At 37.5% G+C, this 12367-nt stretch overlaps 1 protein-coding gene across 1 annotated transcript in view; it reads left to right on the top strand.

Moving 5' to 3' along the window:
* Window positions 1–1583: 1583 nt before the first annotated feature.
* The window catches only part of LOC135482159 (midasin-like), a 106273-nt gene continuing 95489 nt past the window's right edge, over window positions 1584–12367 (top strand). The window contains 16 exon segments of the mRNA XM_064762018.1: window positions 1584–1597; window positions 2074–2173; window positions 2727–2857; window positions 3415–3522; window positions 3974–4157; window positions 5301–5519; window positions 6179–6414; window positions 6680–6794; window positions 7901–8073; window positions 8649–8826; window positions 8960–9072; window positions 9855–10006; window positions 10779–10839; window positions 11146–11260; window positions 11539–11623; window positions 11754–11854. Of these exon segments, the coding sequence (XP_064618088.1) occupies window positions 1584–1597; window positions 2074–2173; window positions 2727–2857; window positions 3415–3522; window positions 3974–4157; window positions 5301–5519; window positions 6179–6414; window positions 6680–6794; window positions 7901–8073; window positions 8649–8826; window positions 8960–9072; window positions 9855–10006; window positions 10779–10839; window positions 11146–11260; window positions 11539–11623; window positions 11754–11854 (2085 nt within the window).

Raw genomic sequence — 12367 nt, 5'->3', positions numbered from 1 at the left:
TCATGGTTGGGTCCCCTTCTTCCCAGTGGGAAGTATTGTAAAATTTCGAAAAACAGTTGATTACTAACCTACCAAGCCCGATCAGTCACTCCTTTCACAATACACAACACCCTCGCATCCAAAGCTACTATGGAGATATGGAATGGCACTGATATCACATGGAATGACACTGGTATCACATGAAATGACTCTGATATGACATGGAATAACACCGATATCACATGGAATGACTAATATCACATGGAATAATGCTGATATCACATGGAATGACACTAACATCACATGGAATGACACTGATATCACCATTCCACGCTACATAACACTTAGGGGCCCAAACACAGTTAAGTATATGGAATGACACTGATGTCACCTGTCATTTTACACAACACCACATACTACCAATCAAAGCAGTTCTAGGGATATGGAGTGACACTGATATCACATGGAATGGTACTGATATCACATGGAATGACATAGATATTACATGGAATGGTTATGATATCAACTGCCATTTCACACTACACCACATCCAAAGTTGCTATAGGAATATGACTTGTCATTCGTCATTCACTTTGATTCGTCATTCAGTTTAGGCCATCCCAATAATGCATTATTTAAGGTGTATCCTTTATTTCCAGAACTTCCAGAAAATGAGTGTGTAATTGCTGTGTGAAGATGGAAACTGGTTTTGACTCTGGGGAGTGCAGTTTCACGGTCCATATAACAAGGGGACTGGATCAGCTGTGTAAGCGTAATGCCAAGTGTTCCCTCAAACTTCAAAACTTCATGGCAAAGCAGGTAAGAAATAGATACAATTCAGATACAAAATAAGTAATAAATGTGATAATTAAAAGTTTTATATGAGCAATAAACAAAGTCCTGCCGTATTGTAGTTGTAAAAAGGCACTTTAGATGATAATACAGAATTCAGGTTTCAAGTAGCATTTTGCATTGAGGTTAAGAAAACTTCTAAAGCATTTGATGCCTTTGTGTACATGTAAATATGCAGAAAAAGGATGCCATCAACCTGGGACACCAACTCAATATTTTATTACATTTTTTATCTGTTTCTTAGATATGGTCCCCAGCTGACAGACAAGCCATTTTGAATTACCTGTCAGAGCTGTTTCTAGACTTCCACTGTACAGAGGACATATGCTGGAGTTTTAGATGCATCATTTTAGAAATAGTCTACAGGGCAGAGAGACTGTTGATAGAGCAGACCAACATTCCCAAACCTCATTTATGTATTGCCATAAGCAAAGCCTTATGCATTTGCCCAGACTTGAAAGTAAGTTACTGAATAAGTTGGCTTTTTTTTTTCTAAACACCACTGCTCCCAAGTCTGGAGCTTTTTTCACAAAGTTTCCTGTCCTAAGCAAGATCATTTGCAAAGATTTTTTCCTAAAAAAGTATTTTGTGAGTCTAATTTTAATTTATTGTGTAATTTTGTAGTGTGGAATCTTATTGGTTTACTTATATTATCTGTAATTAGTCCAGCTGCATACTAGCACAATGGCTCTCTCACCAATGCATTTTGTATGAGGTCAAGTCTAGCTCATGCTTGCTTCCTTTCTGGTCATATGTGGGAAGCTCTGTCAGTAACATGTAAATGGTCATCATTTCCCCAGGTCTCTGTCTGGAGTCACCAAAAATAATGCTGGCCACTGTTGTATAAGTCAAATATTTTTTGAGTACAGTTTTAAGCATTAATCAAAGAAATCAATGAATATTTTCATTCCAAATGAAAAAGCAAAAAAATTTATAAACTGAAAATTAATCTTTCATCTGATTGTTACACTGTATCCAGGCTGTAACAGTGGCCATAGGGATCATTTTGATTTCAATGATGTTCTAGCTCAGACCGTTACAGTGGACATAGGGATCATTTTGATTTCAGTGATGTTCTAGCTCAGACTGTAACAGGCCATAGGGATCGTGTTGATTTCAATGATGTTCTAGCTCAGACCATTACAGTGGACATAGGGATCATTTTGATTTCAGTGATGTTCTAGCTCAGACTGTAACAGGCCATAGGGATCATGTTGATTTCAATGATGTTCTACTCTCTAGATTGGCAGCAGAGTACCTAAATAAGTATGGACTGTTTGTGACAAACCCAGGACACAATGAACCAGCCAGTAAGAAAAGAAGACGTGACAGTCACAGTGAGGTACCTTCATTTATCTTTGTATTTTGTGTGGCTAAAATAATTTGCAAAGTCAAAAGTAATGGTACTTAATGGATATTTCTTGCTCAGCTACTCTGAAAGAAATAAGTGTTAATCTTGGGTTTTGTCAGTATCTGATGGGTTGTTTGTGTTTTGTGGTAGGGGGAGCAGGGAGGCATTGTTACCTCAGGCACCCCATTTTCCTTTTACCGATAAAATGGTCAGTTGAAAAATTCATCACAGGAAAAAATCTAGAAAGATTGTGCCAAGTCACATTGGATTTTATGGTTTTTTTTTTAATTGTAAAGGAATACATGTGGCCAAATCTGAGGCAAAAATCATCTATGGTTAAGAATCAAAGCCAGTTGTTAACGAGTTGTTAAAAACTACCTGATATTCTCAACCTACATGGTTACATGCTGTGTGAAGAAGTTCTTCAGGGGTTGATGTGTTTGCAGGTCTTAGGATCTGGTGTACAGTAGTTTTGGAATGCTTTATAGTAATAGGCCATGTTTGCTGAAGCTGTAGATAATGGTGTTATGTGGTCTATTTGCAGAAAGCTTTAGACCTGGAGCTTTGTCAGGCAGCATGGAGATTTTCCCGACATGCCGTCAGCTTTGCCGGATCAACCCAGATGTTGGAGAGTGTTTTGCCATATCTCAGCCACACTCACAAAGACATTCGCTGGTATCGATATGAACCTATCAGCTATAAACTACGCACTTCAGCTATTAGTATACTCTCATCAGACAGTGGAGCAAAATTATGTTGGCTCTGTAATTCCACAGTGTGATTGATAAATTTACCAAGACTTAAAAAATATGATACTTGTTGTTGCCTCATTTGATGCTCAGTACTGAGAGGTTAGAGCAAGGAAACAGGACTAGTTGACCCGGTGTCTATATAATGTGACTGGGTGGGATGTCATGCCTGGTGTCTTCAGTGGTAGCAGCCTTTTGGTGACATAGACTCACCCTGTCATAAGAAGTCTAAGTATATGTACACATACAGTGTACATAATGACTCCTTGTCATATGACTGAAAAGTTATTAAGTACAACCTAAAACCCAAAGCTTACATACGTATATACATACAAAGTTAGACTACTTTTGCAGTTCCAAAGGAAAAGAAATTCTAGTGCTATATTACTTGATAACAGGCCGTGAAAATGAAGAAGCTTGAATCAAAAGCATTTTATAAGTGTTGGTTTTCCATATCCAGTGGAAAATGATTTATTTTTGCAGGTATGCATTTTTGACAACTGCAGAGGTAATGGGAATGTCGCCTGGCCAAAAAGAAGAATTGAGGACAAAATTTTTCTCAGTTGAAGAAAATGAAGATCTGACAATTAGGTACTTGTAACAGTTTTCTTTTGACATAAATTGCAGCAAAATATTGTTTTATCAGTTTTGATGTAAGAAGTCCTTCAGTTATTTGTTTTTTTGTTTCCTCTTGTATATCTCTCTAGAAGGTTTATTATCTCTGTTGAACTGTTTGTTTTGGTTTTTATGAAAATGTTATATTGAAAGTCCTAATGTAATGTGAATGCCACGCTCTTTTCTGTCTCACTGTTATGTACAGATATGGTAATGTTCATTTATTACACTAAAGCTTTCATGTATAACGAAAAACCTGAGGTTGTGTGTTCAAATCCATCTCCTACTTTCCAGACCTCAGCATTATATGAAATTGAGAGGTTTCCTGTTACCTTCATGTAAGTGAGATATTTTCCAATATGGTGTGAAACAGCTATGAAATAAATAAATTCAGAAATTAACCCGTTTTACCTCTACTCTCCTTTAGACATAATGAGGTGGAGGTCAGAGGTGAGTCTGTCGTCAAGGCGATGGAGGCATTGTGTGACCTTCAGAGTTTGCCGTCCAGTGAGAAATACACGAAACACTCTCTTACTGCAGATGACTTGAGCCCTGGTGTGGTGTCGGTGAATGGAATACTTCTGACTAGATTATCTCCCCTCAATCCAGAAGTGTGTATGACCTACAAATATTTAATTTTTACTGTTTTCTAATAATTACTTTGTTTTGAGGCTAATTTCACACTTTTGTTTGTATTCGCTCTTTCCTCACTAATCATTTGCTCGCTGATTAGTGATGTTGTCTTAATCGGAAACAGAAAGCGGGATGTGACTCAGTGTGTCACAGAATGTGCAGGTCCAGTGTGTGGGAACTAAATGCAACAATGATAAAGCATGACGTTAGTAGTTTTTTAGGAAGTAAAATTAATTAAAAAAAGAGAAACATGGTTTAAAATACTCTTATCTGTACACCCCCAGTAAGTTTTGGTAATCCTGTTTTCACTTTCTTGCACAGAAATAAGATAGTATAAAACATATCATGGTTTTTGTTTCAAAAATGATGAATAAGATTGGAAGAGTTTGAGCTGTAAACAAGCTCTAGCTTGATGTGAAACTAATTGGCAAGTCTGATTTGAAACAAAACGGTTATACTCCTTTGCAGGTACTTTAATCCGTATTATTTGGAGAATTTTGCTTGTGTATAATAATGTTATAATGTTAATAATTTTGAGCTTCTTACCCCTAAACCTTGTTTGTGATGTAAATTGACCTGATTCTGTAATTGTTTCTCAGTCATATTTGGGTATCTAGCATTCAAGGAACAAAATTCTCCTAAATTTCTGTTTTGGCTCCTGTCAAATTTTAGGTCTCGCACTGAAATGTATGAATGCCAGGGCTCAGTTGTTCAGATATGTATTAAAAGCTAATCCAGGCTTAAATCTTAATAACAGTCTGGGCCTAATATAAAAATTAACTTTAATCCGGACTATAGTTAATATAGGGCTTATCTGTAGCACTTCAATACATTTTTTAACAACCACGGGACCATTTTGGGTATCAAATGGATCCTAACGAAAGCAGACTTAATATTTCTCAATATTCCTGCTTTGAGACCAAGAATTTGTATTTCAGCTAGATTATTGTTACAGCATTGCAGCCATGCAACCACGCCTGTTACCATAGGTTTAGCCAATGTCTGAGACAGCCTATTCCAGCAAAATTAAATTGACAAAGGTATGGAAAATAGGAGAAAAAGTGGAAAAAAGTTAGAAACACTGATTTCAAATTCTGACTCACTCTATATGCCTTTGACAGCACAACCTTGATGATGATAGAGGGCTGGTAATGACAGCCTCTACTCTGTCCACCCTGAGGAGTCTGGCCTTAGCTGTGGCCTCCTCCCAGCCTGTCCTGCTCCAGGGGCCAGTAGGGTGTGGCAAGACCAGTCTAGTAGAATATCTGGCCAGGGTGACCGGCAGAGGGCAGGCTCCACAGTTCATCAAGTTACAGTTAGGTGACCAGACAGACAGTAAGGTGAGTTTTGTCAAAATACAGATTCAAGTGTTTATGTAATGGTAAATTCTCCTAGACATTGCCTTATATTCTTGTCTGCAAATATGGTGATTATCTTATGATGGGGATATTCTGAAAAAAAGATGAATTGAATCACTCAGTAGTTGCTTTTGTAAACAAATTATGAACGTCCCTGGTTCCTTGTTAGTTCAGTTATGCTGCTGCAAGTGATCATCACTTGACCAAACACATTTCAGACTCATATTCAGATTTCGGTTTGTTTGTTGCTTTTAATCAAGAGGTTTGTAAAGACACCTGGTGAGGACATTTGTTACCCTAGGCAATATGGTTTTCGCCGCCCATAAATGTGATCTACGTTATTTTAAGTGAAAAATTCTTTTGTGAAGTTTTGAGATTTCCTTCATCTTAGCCAGACCATCCTGAAATATTTTTGAATAAGTAGCAAAACATTTTTCAACTACTTAAATGATCCTGTCCAGAGACAACCTTGGTTATTTCTTAGTTGAAAACTACAAGTGCTGCACAGTGGTACAAGGATTTTCACTATTTCAAAAACAGTGATTAAGAGTTTGATAAAAGTGATATATCTATGTCGAGTGAATAAAACAATAAATGAGCGAGAAAATGCATACTTATTCTCTTAATGCTGCTTGTGTCAGGCATTGCTGGGGACATACAGATGTACTGACATCCCTGGGGAGTTCGTGTGGCAGCCCGGGGTCCTCACTCAGGCTGTGACGGGGGGACACTGGCTGCTGCTAGAGGACATAGACTACGCCCCTATGGAGGTACTGTCAGTACTGCTACCCCTGCTAGAGACCCACGCTCTGTCCCTGCCTGGCCATGGAGGCAACCTGCACACAGCCCCAGGCTTCCAGATATTTTTCACTCAAAGGTGCATTTTTTTTCACACACTTTGGTGAATTTTTTTTGGTTGAAAGTTGTTAAATTTACATATTTTCGTACATTATGTTGCAGTTTGAAAAAGACCTATATCAAAGTTTCAAGGAAAATATATCAACTGATCACAGTGGTGTATCAAAGAAAATTTGAGCACTCCCTAAGTACGTTATACTACTAATGCTTTTTGAATTGAACTTCAAATTTTGAGTTATTAATGTGCGGTTAAAAACGTGAAACCTCTTTTATGTGTTTGACAGATTGCTGCATGGTGTACTAGGCTGGCACAGTCAGGCAGGCTCTAACTCTGCCTTGCTTGAGAAACTCTGGAGACAGATCAATGTGGAATCTCTGTCCAGGGCAGAACTACAACAGGTGAGGTTAATCATTCCGGGCCATAATGCACAACGCAACCTTAGCTTAACATGCATGTGACCACCATGACAGACAGCACAGTCAGCAGTACATCACCGTGGCATTGGCATGCTTGTAATGTTAAGAGGGTTTCATGCAGGTTAAGCTTGGAAAAAGGAAAAAAGTGCTTAATCATGTGCTACTGTATTCGCTTATGGTTTCTGAGGATTTACCAGTGGTCAGAGTCTATCAGGGCTCTATGTAGGTCCCTCTGTTCAGTTTAAACAAAAGATAAGAAATAATATCACATTAGATATTTCGGAACATACAATCCGGAATTCTTCCTAGGCCATGAGTTGCACCATGTCAAAGCAAGCAGAAACACAAAGCCACATACCACGACATTGTGTTCCTACTTGGTTTAACATGACACGATATCAGGGAAAACACATGCCATCTCGGGTTATAGAAATAACTTTCCATTTTCGCATTGTTTGCAATTTGGCTTACTTTTACCTGAGATCTCTCGGATATGGTCACAAAACCCTGTGTGATATAGAATATCGATGGAAATATGTATATTTGGCCTACAGTTGTCTTTCACTTTAAACCTGTCTATTGCCTTTTAAAATAAATGCACACATTCAGCCATTTTCAGCTTTCTTGTTAAATGCTCTGCAACATAAACCATATTACTGCTTGGACGCATGGACACCATTGTGGTGGTAATCATGGAGGAGTTCTGTGGAATGCCGTAGAATTCTATTCTCACTCTAAAACCAGAGATCATTCGTTCATGGTCAACGTGGCCTCTTTGGACAGTAATGTAACACATTTCAACCAAAAAAGTTAATGTTACCAATCAGACTATCCATCTCAAATGTGCAACACTTGAATAAGAAGTGGTCAACAGTGCTTTCGAGTATGGTCCTACAGGAAGGTGGCTGAAGACCACTGATCTTCCACCAGTATAATAATATTTCCTCCTACCTTAATGCTGGTCACCATCGAAGAAGTGAAAAATTTTTGAGTGTAGCATAAAACTCCAATCAAATAAGCTCTTCATTGATGAACTGTTGATGAAATTTGGGGATTTCGGATTGATAGTGGATTTTCTTTGTTATCAGGTGATAGTGAGGCGTTTTCCTCAACTGTCTACAGTTGTACACAGGCTGTTGGATATCTACTTCATGCTGTCAGCAGGCAAACATGATTTGTCCTGTGATAATATGGACACAGATGTGGACACGGAGACTGTTGGAAAGTTCTTGTCTCATGAGGGGAGGCTGATATCTATGCGGTAGGTTCTCTCCCTTTGGCACAGTTACTGTTGTGAGATGTTCTCGATTAAAGGTGTTGTGACCAGAAGCTAACGAAGGGATCAGGAAACGATCTCAGACAGAAAAAAAAACAAGAAAATTTCAAATCACTTTCAGAGTGTTATTTCTATCAAAATATTGTTTGACAACATAAATTTTGGGGAAGGTATTGTAAAACAAATTTCAGGTAAATAACGAAAAGAAACATACCAAGTTCAGTGTTTGAAATTTTGTCTTAAGTCTGAGATAGCTTGGTGATCTCTAAAACTGTAGGTCTTAGACTTTGCGCTAAAAGTTTGACAGTTATTAATAAACTCTCAAATAATGAAATGTTGTATGATGTATCTGTCATGTGTATATTGCTAACCGTAAAAGGGATATCAAAATTCAACAAATTCAGATTATGTTTGTGCCTTTTTTCCAAACAACATGCGCCTGTTTCGACCGGTTGTTTTTCCTCATAGTGAACATCTTCTGTTTTGGTAAGTGTAGACATATCATATTAAGATTGTCTAAATTGACATGGAAGGCAATGAACACATTTTCTGGCCTGCAGAGACCTGATGACATGGTGCAGACGGATAGCTGGAAGCTTTGATGTAAAAAGTCCTGAGTCCGCAGCCATGGTTTTTCAGCACGCCCTGGATTGCTTCTGTGCCAGCATTTCACAACCTGAAAAACGAACAGCTGTGGCTGTTGCTATTGCAACTAAACTTAACATCAGCAAAGATAAAGTGAGTATTTCCATAGTCAAAGTAAGTGATTTTTAAGAAGCAGTTCATGTTAAAATGTTCAATGTGACCATAAATGCAAATAAGAAAAATTGAAATGTTTGTAGGTTTTAAAATATCATTTATATATTTTCAGGCAGAGTTTTATTGCACGAAATACAAACCCAGTGTTGAGATCAAGCCCTCAAGCTTTACTGTTGGAAGGGTAGATTTACCAAGGAAAATTGAAGACCAAATCTCTCTGAAAAGGTATTCTGATTTGCACATTGCAATATGTCAGTATCAGTTTTGTGTGAGAACATATACTCAACAGATAAATTAATATCCCCCCACATTCCACTGCTTAAACAAAAGCTACATGTACATGTAAGCTCACATCAAGAGCGTGGTCTGTGAGAAGGTCATAACCTCTGTCATCTCACTTGTCCAGTGAGTTAATATGACGACGTGAGGTCGTGACCTACAGTTTTTGTGTTTGGATGTTATTACATTGTAATGACATATTGGTGTGAGATGGTATTCTCTTTTCATATTGAGCATATCTGGCAGACATTTTGCTGTAAGTTAGAAAATCTTCTGGGTCCGATTCCACAAAGCCATTTTCTGACTTATGTCAAAATTTAAAACCTCTTCACAATGCTTAGTGTTTTGTATTGAAGTTGAAATTTTGTCACATTTATCTGAGGAGAACATTCATGGAGTAGACAAAGTTGTAATTTCTAAAGAACAAAAATAATTTTTTTTTGCAAATGTTGACTAAAGTCAGAGATGGCTTTGTCCCATAAATGGATTATCCTGTCAACTTAACTTTTTTATGCCATCTGAAATTATCATGTTGATTTTTATGTACTGGTATGTCATCATCAACTCTGTTAGAAAATGCAAAGTTGCATGCATGGCATAAGCTTATACAGAATATATAAAGTTGCTAAGCATATAGAAGCTGCAGAACCACTTTGTTGTTTATCTCATCTTCTCAGTGTCGCTCCAGCAAGTTCTCAACTTGTCAGTTGTTGTTGATTTCGTTTCAGACCGTCATCAGGAAGTTTTGCCTTCACGCGTCAGTCTACAGTGTTACTGGAGCGAGTGGCTGTGTGTGTGGCTGATAGTGAGCCTGTCCTCCTGGTGGGAGAAACAGGAACTGGCAAAACTTCCAGTGTACAGTTCCTGGCTCAGCAACTTGGTAAATCTTTGGGTTTTATTAATGGCTACAGTTTGTAGCATTTTATATTTACGTCTCCGGTATGAACAAAAAAGTTTTTCTTTTTATGATTACATGCAGAACAGTTTAACTTGTTATAATCTGTTCTTTCTTATATGTGTATGTATATTTAATGTGTGGAATGCATTGCAAAAGAAAACTGGATTAAGAATATCATAGTTTTTTGCCAACCCTATTAAATACAAACATAAATGGGAAAAGTATTTCTTAAGACTTGCGATTGCATATGTTGAACACTATATGTTTTATCTCATCCCTTCATAATACTGTTGCTGCCTTCCTCTCCGGCCGTACGTGGGAAGGTCTGCCAGCAACCTGCGAATGGTCATGGGTTTCCCCTGGGCTCAGCGCTTTTTCCTCCCACCATAATGCTTGCTGCCGTCGTATAAGTGAAATATTCTTGAGTACAGCGTAAAACACCAATCAAATAAATAAATAATAATACTGTCGGGGCCTCTGAGGCTCAGTTGGTTAGCGCAGCGTAATGACCCAGGAGTCTCTCACCAATGCTGTCACTGTGAGTTCAAGTCCAGCTTGTGCTGGCTTCCTCTCCTTCCGTACGTGGGAAGGTCTAGCAGCAACCTGCGCATGGTTGTGGGTTTCCCCTGGGCTCTGCCCGGTTTCCATCCACCATAATACTGGCCGCCGTCGTATAAGTGAAACATTCCTGAGTACAGTGTAAAAACACCAATCAAATAAATGAATAAATAAATCATGATACTGTCTGTTGAAGGTCACAAGTTGAAGGTTATCAACATGAATCAGCAGAGTGATAGCTCAGATTTACTTGGAGGGTAAGTAATATCATTTTCACATACCTTAATTCCTCAACCTCATTTCGCATATGAAAAAGCAACTTTCAGTGAAATTTGTGCACATTTTCAATTTGACACTACATTGGTTGGATTGACCAGTTTCAGGGCTTCACACAAAAGTATAATTTTTTTAATCAACACAGAAAAATGCCTTCAGAATGTGCTTGAATAAAAACCTTGCAAACATGTGAAAAGGTTGAATAATTACGGTAACACCTGTTTGTTTGAAATATGTTATTGTAAACAGAATGAAGCAAATTATATCTTCATTTCATTTTTTTACAGATTTAAACCCGTTGACATTCGCCATGTTGTCAGACCATTTAAAGATGACTTTGAGCTGTTATTCTGCAAGACGTTCTCTAGGAAACAGAATGTCAAATTTCTACAACACATGCAGGTGGAGTAAATTTTATACAAGAAAGAAAAAAATGTTCATGATGTTCAGTTGGATATTCAGAGAGCGTTTGTAAGCCAAGACCAAAGTAGCGAACTGTGATTGAGTGTAAAAAAAAAAATTCTGCAGTTTATCCATTGTTTCAGTGAATTGTTTTTTTTTTGCAAGTAATTTGATATCACAGAAGACAATTCTGTTATCAAGAAATGAATGTAGTAGGAGTTCTCCCGTAAGTTTTTGTGAGCTTTTATCTGATACAGGATTTCTGTTGTCGTTTGTAGGATTGTTTTATAAAGAGAAGATGGACAGACCTGTTTTCTTTATTGGAACATACATTGAAGGCTGCTCTAAAGAAAAGTCAGTCAGGTAAGATTTTGGTTGGATGACACAAACAAGAAGGTGTCAAGGTTTTGTTTGAGATAAATTTGCAATAAATAGAAGTTTTCATATGAATATCTCGGCAAGAGCTCATTGACTTAATTCTTTGTTACTTCAGATCCTCAACAAGAAGAATGGAAGGATATGAAGGAAAAATTGCACAGATTGCGGCTTCAAGTTACCCAGACAGAGAAGGCTTTAGCCTTTCAGTTTATAGAGGTAAGGTATTATTCATCAAAATTTCTTTTTATTTAGTGATTAGAAATTTTATCACAGATTTTCTGTGCGAAATCACTTGTAATTTAATAACACTTTCAAACAGTCCATTCAGAAGAAATGTCTTTAGCTTTGAAGGTAATGCACTGTAGGCATTTTGTTTCTAGTTCATGGACAGTCACAAATTTTTCACGATGAGGCTTTATTCCAGAATAAGTTTTATCCCAAAATATGCTACTGTGTGATAATGCCTATGTAGCCTTACCTGATTATCATTCATCCTATGTCATGTGTGAAGCCCTGAAATTGGCCAATCCAACCAATGTAATTTTGTTTCCAAAATCAACTTAAAAATGTGCATGAATTTCACTGAAAGTTGCTCTTTCACATGCGAAAAAGTTGAGGAATGACAGTACCCCCATTTTTTCCTGATTTTTAAAACCAAACAAAAATCACTTTGAATTTAATCTTCATCTCTGAAGAACCTGCATATTCTTCAACGTTGTGTATCACAAT

Source organism: Liolophura sinensis, chromosome 1, assembly GCF_032854445.1.
Source record: "Liolophura sinensis isolate JHLJ2023 chromosome 1, CUHK_Ljap_v2, whole genome shotgun sequence".
Taxonomy (NCBI): Eukaryota; Metazoa; Mollusca; class Polyplacophora; order Chitonida; family Chitonidae; genus Liolophura; species Liolophura sinensis.
This window is presented reverse-complemented; position numbering and strand designations above follow the sequence as displayed.